The sequence below is a fragment of the Cucurbita moschata genome, unplaced genomic scaffold (assembly GCF_002738365.1).
Source record: "Cucurbita moschata cultivar Rifu unplaced genomic scaffold, Cmos_1.0 Cmo_Scf00014, whole genome shotgun sequence".
In the NCBI taxonomy this organism is placed as follows: Eukaryota; Viridiplantae; Streptophyta; class Magnoliopsida; order Cucurbitales; family Cucurbitaceae; genus Cucurbita; species Cucurbita moschata.
In genome coordinates this window covers 1,082,605-1,099,137 of record NW_019268530.1, presented here as the reverse complement: position 1 = coordinate 1,099,137, position 16,533 = coordinate 1,082,605, and the positions used below count along the sequence as shown (strand labels likewise).

The following is a 16,533-nucleotide window of genomic DNA, read 5'->3' as shown; positions in this document are numbered from 1 at the left end:
CAATATAGAATCTCGTAGAAATTGACTTCTCACTCATTTTTTTACGCTCAATCTCCATTCTCTCACTTCTATACTCCTAGTCTGAACCCTCTTTGTTAATTAAATTTTTACCCATCTATCCTCTCATTGGAACCGCATTTAAATATTTACAAATATCAATAATCTTCCATTTTAAAATGAATAAATTATATAATTTAAATTAAAAAAAAAAAAAAAACATGAGAGACTGAACAAATATTTATTGAAATAAAGTATCGTATTTTTTAAATTTAACAACATGGTTTTAATTAGTTTACAAATTAACTTCTTTATATTCTAAAAGTTACATATTTTAGATATTTATACATGTCATATTCAAACGAATTATATATATAATATATATAAAACCCATTAAAAATGAACATAAAAATCCATCCCCACATAAATATCTCCAAGTCCAAACCCGGTTTCCTTCCAACTCGCAGCCATTCCTCCTCCCATTTCCATGGCAGCCCTCTCCGCCGGCCACCGCTATTTCTTCGGCTCCGCCGCCGTGCATTTCAGAAACAGAAGCATCAGCCCCAGATCGATCGTCCTCCTCTGCCTCCATAACCAAAACCCTTCAGATCCTTCAGATCCTTCAGAAGAAAAGCCGAAGAAAGAGCAAGAAAAAAAACAGTCGATTCCAGGGTTTGTTCAGAGATTCGAGAAGATGGGAATAGAATTGAAGGAGAAATTAAGCCCTCAGAGAAAAGGAGACTGGAAAGATTTGACATTGATGAGCCTTTCATTTGCTGTTTATGTATATATTTCTCAGAAGATTGTCTGTGCTTATTTTGTTTGGATGTCAATGCCAAAGCAAGTATGGTAGAACATGATGGATTTCAAAGGGGAGATTTACAGATCTCTTTGTTGTTGTTGTATGAAATCTGTGCATAAGTTTGTAAATGTGTACAAGGAGTTCTTAAATCTCGATATTCTTAACCAGATGAGCTATGTTCGATTCGATTCAAGAAACTTGTAAAACTTCAAATCTAAGACATGTTTGTAAAGAAGAGAGTAAGTGAATGCATTATTACAAATATTCAACTCAGCCACTGAAAACCACCTGTGTTAACAACTAATGTTTGATGCAGAGGAGAAAATTCAAGACTAATAAGAGAGACAATGAATTAACTCAGCTCAGTGTACCTAATCAGCATGGCGTTTTTCGCGCTTGAAGAGACGGTAGAAAAGCGATATCAGCCATTGCCAAATAAGGATTAGTTGAGTAACTATTACGCCATGCTTCGGTTTTGGCTCGGGTCTGGGACCAAATATTCCCTTGTAGATCTCCTTCTGCTTTTGGTAAACAGCCTTGTCATGTTCAGCAAGTAATTTTAACTCCCTTGTGATTGCCTTGTCCTCTGGTGCGTACTTGCGTGCTTTTAGTAGGTCCTCCCGAGCTGCGTCGGTTTGCCCGAGTTCTGTTCTAGCCTTACCTCGTCTAAACAATGCCTTGACGTTGTTTTCGTCCTCTGTCAACACCTGTCAAACATTAAGCCGCTTGAAACGTTTAGCGGAATTCATCTCAGGAGTTCAGTTTGTGTTCATGAAACTTGTAGATAAGAAGTTGAACCTATATTTAGTACATCATCATCAATAGCGTGTTCTAGTTCCATGAAGCTACATAAACACAAGCTTATCTAATTGGTCCCTTCATATATCTCTCGGACCAAACACATGCTACACAAACTCAAGCTTGCACAAACCATCCAAACTCATGGTTTCCCAATTTTCCAAGCTTTATAAACTACTCAAGCTTATCCAAACGGCTAGTCAAAAGTCCTAAGATAGTTTTAATATTGGTGAAGAAAAATAACTCGAAATTCACATAAACGTGTGTATGTGTCTATGATGAGGAAGAAATCTATCTAAGTAGATCCAGTTATCATTCTCGGGTCCTCTTTCCAATATATTAACATTATTACCGAGAAGTTCTCCAAAAAATTCCATCCTCCATATTCAAAATTGGGAGTTGCCATATACCTATGATATCCTACATTGGTTGGAGAGGGGAATGAAACGTTCTTTATAAGGGCATGAAAACCTCTCCTGAGCAGACACATTTTAAAAACCTTGAGGAGAAGCCCGAAAGGGAAAGCCCAAATAGGACAATATCTGCTAGTGGTGGGCTTGGGTCATTACAAATGATATCAGAGCCAAGCACCGGGCGATGTGTCTACGAGGAGGCTGAGCCCCGAAGGGGGTTGGACATGAGGTGGTGTGTCAGCAAGGACGCTAGGCCTTGAAGGGGGGTGGATTGGAGGGTCCCACGTCGATTGGAGAGGAAAACGAAAAATTATTTATAAGGGTGTGGAAACCTTCCTTAGCAGACGCGTTTTAAAAACCCTAAGAAGAAGAACTAAGGTGGACAGCTAACACAATCTACATAATCTTACCACAGTGATGGCTGAAAAGCTCATGCAATATTAAATATCTCAAAGGCAGAATGAACTCATGACCATTTACTTGAACTATCTTTGAAGAAGTTATGATGAATCAAAGAGTCATGGAACACGAGAAACAATTTCAATTCACCTACACAGTGTCATATCTTACCATGCTACAGTGTGCGATGGCTTCTTCATAGCGCTTCAGCTTTATAAGACAGGCTGCCATGTTAAGATGGCATGGATTCTTAACAGCCAAAGCCATATCACGGTACTTCCCAAACAACTGGAACATGAAATCATCACCCATATATGCTATAGCCTAAAAAGAAACCATTAGGAAACTTGTCAAGAAGATGAAAGTTATTTTCTGGAATGCATTTGACATGGAATTTCAGTAACAGATGTAAAGAAAGAGAAGCATCTAACCATTTCATACTGTTGCATGGCCTCCTCCAGTTTTTCCTCCTTGAATAAAGCATTGCCATCCATCTTTCTGCGATCAGCTGCACCGATTCGTTCTTCAACAGTCATGTCACTTCTAGCTTTTCCCTGAGAAATAAATAGTCGATCGAAACATTTCAGAACAGATAGCTACTGTTGAAGTCGGCCAAAGAGATTGAAGGTTTTAAAGAGTGATATACAACTAGAAACTATAATGAATCTCACTTCTTTGGTCTCGTCAAACCCAATAAGCTCGACTTCATATAATACATCAGCCATGGGTGGAACGTTCGGGAAGGAAAAACTTCCATCCTTTCCATAAGCTAACTCCCATCCCACGTGCAACAACGCACGTTCACCGGATTTCATACTGGCAACACCGATGCTCAAGCCAGTCATTTCTTTCTTTTCTGTTACAGAAGTATAAGGAGGATATCAGAAAAACAAGTAAATGTTCAAATGACAGACCTAAATAAATAAATACCTTTTCCTAATACAAGTTCAAGGGGCTGTTGTTCATTCCAAGTGTCCTCGAATTTGTGCTGAGTGCTTTCGGTCCATGCCCGATAATGCACTGATACATAAATCAAGTCACTCATACATCCATTAGATCGATGGGTAAGAAATCCAAAACAACATGATCAAGAAAAAGCTTTTAAGGAGAGCAGAGATGTTGAAGATTTACATTTCTGATACAACGAAATTGTGACTAACAAAGCTACAAAAGTCAGTTTTTTGATAAGCTCGAATCTAAATCTCACACATGAAATACGTGCAAAACATCGTCACCAAGGTACCAGCAAGATATTGAACTTAGGAATAAGCATGTATGGTACTTACAAAAGCATGTTGCATATTTGGACGGCTTCTGACCGTGACCTTCCTTAACAATCTGTTTCGTAACTTTCTCCTGAAGAATTTCCGCCTCAGAATCAACTTTTGGTGGGGCATTGCCATCGCTCGGAGGCTCCCCGTGAACAACAGATGCACCTTCGGCTACTATTTCATTTTCATCATCTTGATCTGCATGGGACCAGAATTCCTTAACATCAACCAATTGTACTATCGGAATTCGTTGAAGAAACCTTTGATCTTCTCCATCATAACGAAAAATATTAGATGTTCTCAAATTGAAAAATTGATTGCTTATACATGTAAATATGTTTTGAATGACGCCAAGCACTGATTTAGAGAGACTCCGCCCATTATATATGATAATTGTCATTAAGAAGAAGAAATACACTAGAGAAATGGTCGAGGATTGAGCGTTTAAAAAAATAGTCAGAAATCATCCTAATAATAATTGTTGGGAAAAATCAAATTTTCCTGCATTACATAAATGTTAATGTTAACCAAACCAGATTCTTCTGAGGAATGCTTCCTTCCCCTCTCCAACCAATGTGGGATCTCACAATCCACCCTCTTCGGGAGCCAGCGTCCTCCTGGCACACGGCCCAATGTCTGGCTTTGATACCATCTGTAACAGCCTAAGCCCACTGCTAACAAATATTGTCCGCTTTGGCCCGTTACATATCATCGTCAACCTCACAGATTTAAAATGCGTCTACTAGGGATAGGTTTCCACACCGTTAAAAGGAATGTTTCGTTCCCCTCTCCAACCAATGTGAGATCTTATACTATCAACTTGACAGACTTTTATCGTTTCAGCTGAATTTTTCATTGAGTTGAGAGGCTTAAATGTAAAACACAAACATTCAATCATACACAGGGAAAAAGAAAGTCAAATAAATAACCTATATTGTGTTTCTGCTGTTCCTGTTCATCTTCCATTTCTTCACCTAATAACGCAGATAACTCCTCAAAATATCTGCATTGAAGAAGACTGATAAGAACAATTCCAAATAACCAAGAAAAAGTAGATTAAAATCCATTTAATTAAAAAGCATAGCCCATACAGTGCAAATCAGAAAGAAATCTTTTCCTCAGCTAATCAAATGACAGAAGGATTTCAAACATAACTCTAACACAGAACAGAACAGATTGATTCTAAAGGCTGTAAAATGTTTTGACAAGTTCAACAGCCATCTTCTTTCTTCCTATAAACATCGCGAACTTTCTTTCCAGCAGATTTTCTCAGCAATCAAGAACGAAACAGAGAGGGATTACACAGAAGAGAAATGAAAATAAGAGAAATTGAGGTTGCAGAGGAGGATCGAAGAACATACCAGAGTCAAAGTCGCCTTTTTTTCTTGGTGATTCGATCAATTTCGCTCGTATTTCCAGAGATCGAAGAAGATTCTAGAGGGAGTTCTTGCAATTTTGTTTCTAAAAAACAGATTTGAAGAGTTTATGCTAATTAATCGCTAGAGCGAAGAGCACGAAGTAGAGTGAAATGCAGCCGCGGTGTCCACGCTCATTCCTCGGCGCGTAACACACGCGCCCTTTTCTTTTGCAAAGGTAATAAATACATACACAAGCTTCGTTTGTGTGTTCACTTTAATATATATATTATTGATTTATTTATTTATTATTTAGTATTATTATTATTATTATTTTTTTTTTTTTTTGTGGAACATATATTGTGCTAAACAACGTGCCGGTTCGAATCCTCTCTAAGGTATAATATTGAAAATGCCCATTGAATTGGAATGAATGAATTCGACGTTGGACGTGAATTTTCGGCGAACTTCTCTATCAAAGAAAGTGCATTTTGAAATTGTCCCCCTTTGCACCCACCCTCGAGTATATACTTCGACGGAAATTAACATGGTAAATTGGTACAATAGAAACTAGACTTGTCTTGAATGGAGAGAAGATTCCTCGATTAGACTAGACGGAAAATGGAGAGAGAGTGGAAAACATTTTTTCCCGTTACATAAATGCAACCGGAGACAATATTATATTCCCGCTTCCGTCCTCGCCCAATTCTCAATCTCACCCCATTAATATAAATATATTTTCAACCCATATTACAAAATATATATATATGAAAAAAAAATTAATTAATTTTGAGACCGAAAACCAAAGTAGTAATTTTTTTTTAATTATTACAAAATATACTGTAATATTAACATTTAAATTTTTAAAAATTTAGTCAAATTATTTTGACTAAATATATGATTGTTTATGAAATATATGTGATTTTTAAATAATTATTTAAAAAAAGAATAATAAATAGAAAATAATTACTTGCCGAGAATCCGATCTTTATAAATTCTCCATACCTAATCTCGGTAAAAATAAACGAAAAATTCTGCTAAGATGAAAAATGAATAAGGGGTGAGGATGAAAACAGAGAAGGCTTTCCTACCGCTCTGCTCACTAGACATCTCTAATAACTATATTAGTAAATAAAAACTACACCAACCAATTCAAAACTTTTAAAATTCTATTAGCATAAACACGAAAGTGCTGAGACCAAAAAAGTTGAATACATATCACAATCCCAAAGTTACAACATGGTTTCAGCAAAACCTTAAAGAAAGCAAAGCAAAGATGTTGGAATTCCATTTCATGTCGGCAACCCATTGTCCTGTCTCTACATCTTGAGCTGAGCTCCACCATGTTTTTTCAATGCCAAATCAGTAGTCCCTTGAGAACTTTGCAAACTCAGCCTGCAAGAAAGAAGTTTCAAATGTGTCTCAATTTCAAGTCCCTAACTTCGAGAAGTCCGAAAATTTGCAACATTCGATTACGATTCGGTTCCTCCATTCTTGTGGGCTCTTGAGGAGCGGTGATGGTTAAAGAGATTGTCTATGGTTAAACTCTTCACAACTTCTCAATAGATATAATTCTTTCGACCTGGTGGCTTATGTGCGACCTATGACCCACAACCCTAGGTGCACCTAAAGTCTGATGCGCCAAGAATGGGTTGGTGTTCAGTGTCAATACAAGCTCGAAAAGAATGCTACGTATACCAAGAGAGTGACTAGAGGTTACTTCGGGAATAGGGTCAGGGGTAGGTGTCTTCGATATGCGATTTACTTTTAGGACATTCTAGCACTCCGTTCACTCAAAATGAAAGCATGTTCTTCGATAATCATCCCGAACTCCCCAACATATTACTTCTAACCTCTATCAAAGTCGATATCAGTTAACTGCAGTTTACTTTTCACTAAGAGTGCAAGTTAAATATTGCATGTTCTCTACCAAAACAGACTTTAGAGAGGCATAAGAGAATTCAAACCTCAAATCCGTTTCTCAAATGGTCGAGTTCCTTGTCCAGATCATTAATGGCTTGATTATATGCTTGCATCGGCGACGACTGACTAGTCGTATGGATCTGCAGAACACGAACAATCGGTTCAAGAGAACCCAAAATACATACATTTCAACCCAACAGGAAAAATAGGTACATGACGGATATAGGGAATTCGGTACATTCATTAGATTTCAAGAGAGAAATTTCCTAAAATATGTTATTGAGATGCATCTTTCAGTTTCAGGACATCATATTCATGCGCGATTCATACTCAAAGATCAACAAATGATAACCATACTGTTGGTATACCCGAGTGAAACATCGTCGCGAACAATCAGGATTGGAGCCAAGAACATACACAAATATTTACGTGCTTGCAGAGGTAAGAAATGGATAGTAGGGATGGATCTTAGAACAATTTTAAATCGTTAAAACGCAATACTTATAACAGCCCAAGCCCACTGCTAGCAGATATTGTCCGTTTTGGTCTGTTATGTATTACCATCAGCCTCACGGTCTTAAAACGTGTCTGTTAGGGACAGGTTTCCACACCTTTATACGGAATGCTTCGCTCCCATCTCCAACCGAGGTGGGATCTCACAATCCACCCCCCTTGGGAGCCCAGCATCCTCGTTGGCACACCACCCGGTGTCTGGCTTTGATACCATTTGTAATAGTCCAATCTCACCGCTAGCAGATATTGTCCATTTTGGCCCGTTATGTATCAATATCAACCCTACAGTTTTAAAACGCGTCTGTTAGAGAGAGGTTTCCACACCCTTATATAAGGAATGTTTCATTTCCCTCTCCAACCAATGTGGGATCTCATAGTACACCCTCCTTGGGAGCTCAACGTCCTCACTGGCACACCACCCGGTGTCTGACTCTGATATCATGTGTAATAACCCAAAGCGACCGCTAGCTGATATTGTTCGTCTTGGCCCGTTATGTATCGCCATCAACCTCACAGTTTTAAAACACGTCTGTTAGGGAAAGGTTTCCACACCCTTACAAGGAATGTTCTGTTCCCCTCTCCAACCGATGTTGGATCTCATATTTCCAACTACTACAACAACGGTGCTACAAAGATGAGTTCATTCGACAGTCCAGCGGGCAACTGGCAACCGAATGCATTGCCTTCTAGCTGAAATCTTGACGCTTTGGGACCAAGACTATGCCATTTGTAACTTCAATATATCATAATCGCCAAAGAATCAGTAGGCAGGCTTGTTTTCTGAACCAAAAACTCATTGAATGACTCCTAAACTCAGAAGCTTATCCAAATAGTCTCAACCCTCCTGCTTATTGGTTCATAGATTAGCTCCAGACTCAACAAATGAGACAATCCGACAGCAATTGGACAGGAAATGACACTGCAGCTTGCAGGGTTTGAGCTTAACCTCGACTACTGCTAACTAAACCACAGCATGAACTATGCAACATTCACACAATAAGAGGAAAATCAACTAACCCGGACAATGATTTTATACTTCAATGGGTGAGGAAGCTTATATCCAGCAAACAACACATTTTCATCTCTGTGCAGCTGCCTGTTCATCAAATAAACTCATTATCAACCAAACCAAGACCCAAACACGGTCGTAATCTCAAAATTTTTCAAAAGGGTTACCGTACATCCGCAAGATGTTTCCAATAGTGTGTTCCTCTCTTTCAATGGTAAACGACGCCGCATTTATGATCTTGGTATCTCTCTCGTATGAGACCCTGAAGAGGAAAAAAGCAAGCAAAAACGTAAGAGATTGAGAAAATTGCTCTGTATTGAGAGAGGAGTAGAGTTCATCAAATTACTTCTTAGTCCCCTCTGGAACGACGAATCGCTCGTATCGGTCGGGGGCATTCATGACTTTTGATCTTCTTCTTCTTCTTCTTCTTATGAAGCTCCTTGAGCTCTCCTTTGTGCAGAAATGGAAGCTTGCCCCAGCGAGAGAAAAATGGAGAACAAGAAGCTCTGGTTTGTTTGTCGTGTTGAGCTTTTATTTTTATTTTTATTTTTATTTATTTATTCGTGTTTTTTCGTATGGTGAAAATTAAAAAAATTAAAAAAGAAAAGAAATCCGAGTATTTGAGGTGGCCTTAAACGCAACACCGAGTCAATCTTCGTGCTCAATCTTCTCCGCCGCTCAATCTTCGTCCGCATCAACTCCGCCGCACCGACCAGCGCGGAAACGGAGGTTGTCAGGTTCCCGCCGCTCCGGTAACCATATTTCCATGTAAACCTTAACATTCGTTTTGTATAAATCTGCAAATTAAGCATTTAACTTGTTTGCGTTTCTGCAATTGTGTCTGCGAACTGCCAATCGCTCTTATCATCGTAGCATTTCTTTGTTTAAATCATTGGTTCTGTAGAGGATGTTTGTTAAAAGGAGTTCTTAGCGGTTGTTCCGCCACTTTTAAAGCCTCTCAAGTTGCTCATGATCAGAAATTTCTGAGGAGCGGACTGTGTATGAATTGAGGGATGATGAAGTTTGCTGGATGTTCTATTACAGCTTCTTTGACTCCTATCCAGCCTTTCATTCAGAGAAGCCATCCTAGGCTGTCAATCAGTGTTTTACAGGAGAATTTATATAAACCACAGAAACTTGGAGAAGGTTCAGAAGCAGAAATGGTTGCTAGACGTTATTCCCCTCCTTTGTTTAGGTGATTGTTTTCCCATTATAGTTAATGATCCGTGTTCCTTAATGTTCATATCTTTTGATTGAAATTGACTTTTATTCACTTTCTCAGTGTTGCTCCTATGATGGATTGGACTGATAATCACTACAGAACTCTTGCTCGTATGATATCAAAGCATGCGTGGCTGTACACCGAGATGCTTGCTGCTGAAACAATTGTTTATCAGAAGGATAATCTTGTAAGTTTGCGGGAGAATCCTTTGGGGAATAGCTAATTATTCAATATTTCCAACAAATTTAGTAAGTAGGGTTGCTTTTGTTTATCAAAGATGTCATTTCCTTCATTTTCCACATTTTACTCGAGGTTTTCAAAATTGTGTGCAACATGTCGGACTAGTAATCAATTATTTGAGGTAGCCCTCCCTCACCCTCAGGCGTACTTGTTGAGGATGGTTGGGAGGGAGCCTCACATTGGCTGATTAAGGGAATGATAATTGTGTACTTTGTTCGAGGACTCCAGAGGATTGTTGTGATCCTCAAAAGTGTAGTCAAAAGTGACTCAAGTGTCGAACAAAGGGTGTACTTTGTTCGAGGACTCCAGAGGAATCGAGCTTCGAATAAGAGAAGGTTGTTTGAGGGCTCTTTAGACCTCAAGAGAGGCTCTATGGTGTACTTTGTTCAAAAGTGACTCAAGTGTCGAACAAATGGTGTACTTTGTTCGAGGACTCTAGAGGAGTCGAGCCTCGAATAAGAGGAGGTTGTTCGAGGACTTTTAGACCTCAAGAGAGGCTCTATGGTGTACTTTGTTCGAATGGAGGATTGTTGAGCATTGTTGGAAGGGAGTCCCACATCGACTGATTAAGGGAATAATCATCATTGGTATGAGGCCTTTTGGTGAAACCAAAAGAAACGTCATGAGAACTTATACTCAAAGTGGACAATATCATACCATTGTGGAGAGTCGTGGTTTCTAACAGTATTGCCTCCTTGTTAATACGTTGGGTTAGTAAATAATTATGTATGCCCCCTTCCTCCACTCTTATGATCTTATGAGAAGATTTGCCTCCAGTTACCCCAACAAAAGATCCTGGCCTTGATTCCTACAATATCCCACAACTTTCATGGTTTATAGTCTGAGTTGGACCAAGGATTTCTCTCATTTTACCAACATCTGGTCACCAAGAGTGACAGCGATGCTCTAATTAGATTGAACCTGTCAACTGTTGACTGCTATTTTTTACCTGTCATTATGAGGATGTAATTAATCTCCAAATTGGCCTGACCTCATTTCCTGTTTGTTTCTTTACCAGTCCAGGTTGGACTAGAGTTTTCTAATTTTTGATTGGTGAGAGTGAAGAATTGATGGGTGTTTTATTTCTCAAAGAAGAGTTACCATCTTATTGCTACATTTTGCAACTTGCATGTTTGAACTAGTAGGTGTGTGAGTCATATGAAGAATTTCTTCTCTTTCCATGAATCAAACTTGATTTGATTATGATATGCTTCGAATATCTATGTTTTTCTTGACAAATTCGGTATTCAAAGTTCCTTCTTTTCATGTAATCTTCATTTATTTTGCACAGGACAGATTTTTAGCATTTTCTCCAGAGCAACATCCCATTGTCCTGCAAATTGGTGGAAACAATCTTAATAACATTGCAAAAGCTGTTGAACTTGCCAAGCCTTACGGCTACGATGAAATTAATTTAAAGTCTGTATTTTACTCATCTTCTTCATATTTCTTTAGTTTCTACAATAAATTCTTAAATTCTAATATCTTTTTTTAAAATGTTTTTTAGCTGTGGATGTCCAAGTTCAAAGGTGGCTGGACATGGGTGCTTTGGTGTTCGCCTTATGCTGGATCCTAAGGTTTCTGGCTGTATTTTGATTTTGATCATCTTGTATATTTTATATTCTTCAGCCATGTGTCTGACGTAGGCTTTTCATGTTGACAAGGAAAGTTTGTTGGTGAAGCCATGTCAGTAATTGCTGCTAACACTGATGTCCCTGTAAGCGTGAAATGTCGAATTGGTGTCGATGACCATGATTCATATAATGAGCTTTGTAAGGTTTCTACTCTTTTTTCTCTTGTTAGAAAGCACCGTCTACTGTTTCTTTGCTTAGATAATCATCGTTATGTCTTGAGGTTAGTATTATATTATCGACGACTCAATCATAGGAACTCTATGATTTCTAAAGTTAAGTTCGTTTAACTAGAGTTATTCCATGTCGGGTGACTTTCCAAACATGTGAACGAAGACAAAACATGCAAATCCTAGTCCGGATGTTGGGTTTGGGTTGATACAAAATATTCTTTCCAAAGAGTTATTCTAGTTTGATGCTACATCATGTGGCTTCTTAGTTGTTGATTTCTCCGCTCATGTCAAGCACTTTTTGTTTCAGGTGATTTTGTTTACAAAGTTTCTTCTTCGTCGCCAACTAGGCATTTCATAATCCATTCCCGCAAGGCGTTACTCAACGGTATCAGCCCAGCTGAAAATCGAGAAATTCCTCCTTTGAAGTACGGCTTCTTAAGAACTTTATATAGGCCTAGAGAACTTGTCATTTGTGGTTCAAGTATTTTTACTAAGAACAGACTTTTGTAGTTCATAATATTGATGTGGTCACAGGTATGAATATTTCTATGCACTAATGCGCGACTTTCCAGACTTGAGATTCACAATAAATGGGGGCATTAAGACCGTTGATGAGGTGAACTTTCTGCTCAGCTAACTGGACCTAAAAGTATCAGAAATTGTGATTTGTTTTAAATGATAAGGTTTTTACATCATAATTTAATGTTCATTTATTTTGAATGAGCTTGTACAGGCTAATGCTGCTCTGAGACTAGGAGCTCATGGTGTAATGGTGGGCCGATCTGCTTACCAGAAGTATGTTTATGCACGTTTTGAAAATCAATATTCTATAAGAGTTGGTTATGATATACCTTAATTTGACTGATGGCTGTTGTTCATCCTCCATAGCCCTTGGCGTACCTTAGGACATGTCGACACTGCAATTTACGGTGCACCTAGCAGTGGTATCACACGACGTCAGGTGCAATCGTAAACTTGGCTGTGAGATTAGATTATCCTTCTGCTTGAAAGTTGACTGTTATCTCATTTAGTTGTAAACTTTTCTATCTTCTAGGTCCTTGAACAGTATCAAGTATATGGGGATTCTGTTTTGGGTACATATGGAAATAGACCAAGCATACGAGAGGTTGTGAAGGTAAGTAAGATCTTGTTGGTGGTTTGCAGCCTTAAACATAATTTTTGTCTGTTCAGTTATTTGGTCTAATTTTTTTGGTCATCTTATTGCTTTATACTGATCCAGAACCTTTTCAATTGTTGAGTTTAGGTGATTTTTTTTTTTTTTTTTTTATTTCTTTTTCGGCTTCCCCTCAAAGTAGTTTTTAGAATGCATACGCTATGAAGAGATTTCCACACTAAACAGGCATTGCTCTCTTTGGGGTTTCCCTTTCGAGCTTCCCCTCAAGATTTTCTCTCTTTGGGGTTTCCCTTTCGAGCTTCCCCTCAAGATTTTTAAAATGAGTCTACTAGGGAGAGGTTTTACCACCCATATAAAGAATGTTTCGTTCGTTTTCCGATGTAGAATTTCACAATCCACCCCTTCGAGGTTAGCATCCTCGCTTCCTTGTTGGCACTTGTTCCTTTCTCCAATCGATGTGGGACCCCCCAATCCACCCCTTTGAGACCCTACGTCCTCGTTAGCACACCGCCTCATGTCCACCCCCTTCGGGGCTTAGTCTCCTCACTGATACATCGCCTAGTGTCTCGCTCCAATCGATGTGGGACCCCCCAATCCACCCCTTCGAGACCCAACGTCCTCGCTAGCACACCGCCTCGTGTCCATCCCCTTCGGGGCTTAGTCTCCTCACTAGTACATCGCCTAGTATCTCGCTCTAATACCATTTGTAACAATTCAAACCTAGCATGAGCATATATTGTTTCTTTGGGCTTTTCGTTTTTAGAACACCTCTACTTGAGAGAGGTTTCCACACCCTTTCAAATAATGTTTCGTTCTCCTTGAGATTTCATGTTTACTTCTTATGAAATCGGTGTTTCTCTCTTAATCAATACTGACTGTATTCTAGCAAAATGCATCCCACCCCACACAAACACCCGGTATGGTAACTCGTCTCCTGTATCTGCTGCAGCCGTTGCTTCATCTTTTTTATACAGATCCTGGGAATGGTCCATGGAAGCGTAAAGCCGATGCCGCTTTTCAGCACTGCAAGGTATGTAAAATATGCTACAGAAGAACAACTTCGATTTTAGTTTTACGAAACGAAGTATTAAATTTTCAACGTTTTTCGCTTGCATTGTTATCATAGTTTTTATCCCTCAAAAGTCACTTCCTTTTGAACCTTGGCTGGATAGCTTCTAAGTGAACTGCCTATTGGACATTTGTAGACCATCAAGTCATTTTTCGATGAAACACTTGTAGCAATTCCAGATTATATATTGGATGCTCCTGTAGCAGAACCACCATCTGGACGTGAAGATCTTTTTGCCAATACACTTAGTTTGATGCCTCCTCCATATGAAGATAGAGAGCAAAAGATATTATTGGAGGCTTAATTTTGTATCATTGTTTAAGCCATGTATAACAGCATAACCTTTGAATACATCTCACTTATTCTTTGCAAATTCATCGATCCGGTAATCAAAGAAGTTGCCCTTGTAAACCGGTCATTCATCTTACTTATAAGCTTTTCTTGTCTCACTACTCGTTGCCATTTGTTTTCCAACCATCAAGAGTCTCAAGGTAAGAATCTGCTGGTCCAAAACTAGGGATTAGATGATGGTCCAGTCCTTTTGGCCGGAATCTTCAAATTCAAAGTTCAAACCCTAGAACGACAAATCGTTCGACAGAGGACACCTGTAATATCTCCGATTCAGATCGCCTAAAACCTACTGACAAAAATCGCCATCGACGTCCTAAATTTCGAACCAAAATTACCTCCGATTCCAAATCTCAAAGAATGCATTAAGAAAAAATCCATTTCAGAAAAGATTTCGAATGATCGGCGAGAGTCCCTCAGTACGCCTAGCATCTACCTGGAAATTCATGGAGAAACTGGTTCCTCGACCTCTGCGAGAAGCATCGGGAGCGCCAGTGATGGAAGAAACCTCCATACTTGTTCAGATTACTAAACTTTTCGTCATCGGGACTCAATTAGCGATGCCTCAACTTGACCGGAGGCGACGGTGGAGGGAAGGAAGGAAGAGGTATCTGGAACTAGAAGACTACTCCCCCTCCCCTGCTATTTTAGGGCTCCGAGATATTTTATTGGGCTTGTTTCGGCCCATCAATAAACGACTGGACACGAAGTTGTGAATACGCTAAACACGCCCGCAGACAATCCGTCCCTTCTTTTTTTCATATTTATTAAATGTACAGTACAAGGAGAGAAGAGGATAATGTTCATCAATAGCGTGACAATTAATTATTAAATTTCTGAGACCCACGTGACCACCCACGTGCCCTCCGTTCATTGATTGCATGTTTCCACAGAGACGCGTGTCCACACTCAATCCTTTTCTCCCTCAAGGAAATCCGACACGTGGCACCATTGAGAACCGACATCCCCTGTAACTTTCATCTAGACCCTTTATTCATGTGTTTTTGTTTGGTATTTAGGCAAAAATTATAAAGGCCAAGAATCGATTGAAAAGGGAATTTTGTGTTTGTTTCCCGGGAAAACGAAAAAATGGGTGTGGCCGAAGAACCGATTCTCTCGCGCTTGGAGCGCCTCGATAATATGGTGAGTTGGGGGCTTTGCTTTCTTGTTTGTTTCTCGGGAAAATGACCAAGAAAATGGCCAAGAAAATGGCCGTCCCCCTTCTTTTCCTTTTTAATTTTACGTAATTATAATTAATCTTTAATTTTTTTTTTTTTAATTTTATTTTGTGTGGGTGAAATAGTTGAGGCGGTTGGAGGAAATTAGAGGGTGCGGGAAGTCGCCAAAGAGCTCGTGTGCATCCACTCCATCAAGTGGGACCCTCACGAGCGATTACCAAACGTCGTCCGTTGATCTTTCCCCAAAAACTCTGGAGAAGCACTGCCGTCCGATCAACCATGTGGTCAAAGTCACTGAACTCAGAGGAAGCCTCGTGGAGCGGATGGACAATATCGAGGATAGAGTCCTTAAGGTACTTTTTTTTTTTTTTCTATTTTTTATTGTTTTATTAATTTTTTGTTTTTCATTCGAATTTTCAGCTTTGTTTGCAAATAGAGGGAGAGATAGAAAGGGAAAAAGAGATGATAATGGTCGAGAAGGATAGGAAGCCTAAGAAAAGCTTTAAACAACTTATTCAATTGTGCCCGATGGGACAGGGAATACGTCGTCACCCATCTCGATCTTAGTATCGTAACCTTCGTTCAATAACGATTTTGTTTCGAGCTCGATATAGCTCACGAGCTAGTTCTAGTTTTGTTGAGTAAGTACATAAAATTTTGATGGTTTTTGTATATGTAAGCTTGTTTGTGACGTTAAATTTTCATCTTTCAACTATTGGACTCTCGTTATATAAGGTATAGTACTCTACCGCTTCGATGAAAAAAGGTTCGATTAAGAATAGGAAATAGAATTGGAATTGAAGGTATGTATTTTTAAATAAGATACAATTACCAATTAATACGTACACATAAAAATAAAATATAAATTAATTAAATATTGAGAATAAAATAAAATATACCACCAATCAAATCATAAAATAATATTTAAGATATATTTTATAATTAAAATATTATTCGAATATTATATTTCAACGAGTTCTGATAACTTAGTATCTTCATTAGGCGTTTTTGATTATGTAACTTGTCTGTGGCGTTAAATTTTCATCTCATATGTCTC

General features: G+C 38.8%; 4 protein-coding genes across 12 annotated transcripts; 2 read left to right on the top strand and 2 right to left on the bottom strand.

The window, feature by feature from the left end:
* Nucleotides 1–468: 468 nt before the first annotated feature.
* LOC111452484 (peptidyl-prolyl cis-trans isomerase FKBP42) lies at nucleotides 469–5,222 on the bottom strand. Of its 2 annotated transcripts, XM_023093247.1 has the most exons (9): nucleotides 5,042–5,222; nucleotides 4,610–4,683; nucleotides 3,696–3,878; nucleotides 3,340–3,429; nucleotides 3,081–3,265; nucleotides 2,841–2,963; nucleotides 2,581–2,733; nucleotides 1,171–1,506; nucleotides 469–608 (listed from the first exon to the last, which is right to left on the bottom strand). In XM_023093247.1, exons 2-8 carry the CDS (start codon nucleotides 4,644–4,646, stop codon nucleotides 1,171–1,173), a joined length of 1,107 nt encoding a protein of 368 aa, XP_022949015.1. In that variant the 5' UTR covers nucleotides 4,647–4,683; nucleotides 5,042–5,222; the 3' UTR covers nucleotides 469–608. The 2 variants fall into 2 exon arrangements, with proteins under 2 accessions (XP_022949015.1, XP_022949014.1); XM_023093246.1 differs by lacking the exon at nucleotides 469–608 and having other exon boundaries at nucleotides 1,022–1,506.
* A 937-nt stretch (nucleotides 5,223–6,159) lies between these two features.
* LOC111452748 (DNA-directed RNA polymerases II, IV and V subunit 11) lies at nucleotides 6,160–8,982 on the bottom strand. Its single transcript, XM_023093610.1, has 5 exons — nucleotides 8,827–8,982; nucleotides 8,653–8,742; nucleotides 8,489–8,567; nucleotides 7,003–7,098; nucleotides 6,160–6,430 (listed from the first exon to the last, which is right to left on the bottom strand). Exons 1-5 carry the CDS (start codon nucleotides 8,877–8,879, stop codon nucleotides 6,398–6,400), a joined length of 351 nt encoding a protein of 116 aa, XP_022949378.1. The 5' UTR covers nucleotides 8,880–8,982; the 3' UTR covers nucleotides 6,160–6,397.
* Nucleotides 8,983–9,102: 120 nt separating this feature from the next.
* Nucleotides 9,103–14,377, top strand: LOC111452746 (tRNA-dihydrouridine(20/20a) synthase-like). Of its 8 annotated transcripts, none has more exons than XM_023093600.1 (13): nucleotides 9,103–9,232; nucleotides 9,385–9,675; nucleotides 9,763–9,889; nucleotides 11,234–11,361; nucleotides 11,450–11,519; nucleotides 11,612–11,714; nucleotides 12,054–12,171; nucleotides 12,281–12,362; nucleotides 12,480–12,541; nucleotides 12,635–12,707; nucleotides 12,801–12,881; nucleotides 13,831–13,911; nucleotides 14,087–14,254. In XM_023093600.1, exons 2-13 carry the CDS (start codon nucleotides 9,494–9,496, stop codon nucleotides 14,252–14,254), a joined length of 1,275 nt encoding a protein of 424 aa, XP_022949368.1. In that variant the 5' UTR covers nucleotides 9,103–9,232; nucleotides 9,385–9,493. The 8 variants fall into 8 exon arrangements, with proteins under 8 accessions (XP_022949368.1, XP_022949370.1, XP_022949375.1 ...); XM_023093602.1 differs by having other exon boundaries at nucleotides 9,108–9,232; nucleotides 9,458–9,675; XM_023093607.1 differs by having other exon boundaries at nucleotides 9,109–9,248; nucleotides 9,525–9,675; nucleotides 14,087–14,377.
* Nucleotides 14,378–15,314: 937 nt separating this feature from the next.
* On the top strand, nucleotides 15,315–16,168 carry LOC111452747. The gene is made up of 3 exons (XM_023093609.1): nucleotides 15,315–15,441; nucleotides 15,602–15,829; nucleotides 15,897–16,168. Exons 1-3 carry the CDS (start codon nucleotides 15,388–15,390, stop codon nucleotides 16,041–16,043), a joined length of 429 nt encoding a protein of 142 aa, XP_022949377.1. The 5' UTR covers nucleotides 15,315–15,387; the 3' UTR covers nucleotides 16,044–16,168.
* Nucleotides 16,169–16,533: the final 365 nt, after the last annotated feature.

Excerpts from the sequence above, each read along its gene's own strand:
- LOC111452484 (XM_023093247.1), bottom strand. The coding sequence starts at position 4,646 with ATGGAAGATGAACAGGAACAGCAGAAACACAATATAG. Across the intron at positions 3,266-3,339 it reads TGAACTTGTATTAGGAAAAG|AAAAGAAAGAAATGACTGGC; the intron begins GTATTTATTTAT and ends CTTCTGTAACAG. Across the intron at positions 2,964-3,080 it reads GGTTTGACGAGACCAAAGAA|GGAAAAGCTAGAAGTGACAT; the intron begins GTGAGATTCATT and ends TTTATTTCTCAG.
- LOC111452748 (XM_023093610.1), bottom strand. The coding sequence starts at position 8,879 with ATGAATGCCCCCGACCGATACGAGCGATTCGTCGTTCCAGAGGGGACT. Across the intron at positions 8,743-8,826 it reads GTTCCAGAGGGGACTAAGAA|GGTCTCATACGAGAGAGATA; the intron begins GTAATTTGATGA and ends TTTCCTCTTCAG. Across the intron at positions 6,431-7,002 it reads ATTTGAGAAACGGATTTGAG|GCTGAGTTTGCAAAGTTCTC; the intron begins GTTTGAATTCTC and ends TCTTTCTTGCAG.
- LOC111452746 (XM_023093605.1), top strand. The coding sequence starts at position 9,494 with ATGATGAAGTTTGCTGGATGTTCTATTACAGCTTCTTTGACTCCTATC. Across the intron at positions 11,362-11,449 it reads TACGATGAAATTAATTTAAA|CTGTGGATGTCCAAGTTCAA; the intron begins GTCTGTATTTTA and ends AATGTTTTTTAG. Across the intron at positions 12,708-12,800 it reads GTGGTATCACACGACGTCAG|GTCCTTGAACAGTATCAAGT; the intron begins GTGCAATCGTAA and ends TCTATCTTCTAG.
- LOC111452747 (XM_023093609.1), top strand. The coding sequence starts at position 15,388 with ATGGGTGTGGCCGAAGAACCGATTCTCTCGCGCTTGGAGCGCCTCGAT. Across the intron at positions 15,442-15,601 it reads TGGAGCGCCTCGATAATATG|TTGAGGCGGTTGGAGGAAAT; the intron begins GTGAGTTGGGGG and ends TGGGTGAAATAG. Across the intron at positions 15,830-15,896 it reads TCGAGGATAGAGTCCTTAAG|CTTTGTTTGCAAATAGAGGG; the intron begins GTACTTTTTTTT and ends TCGAATTTTCAG.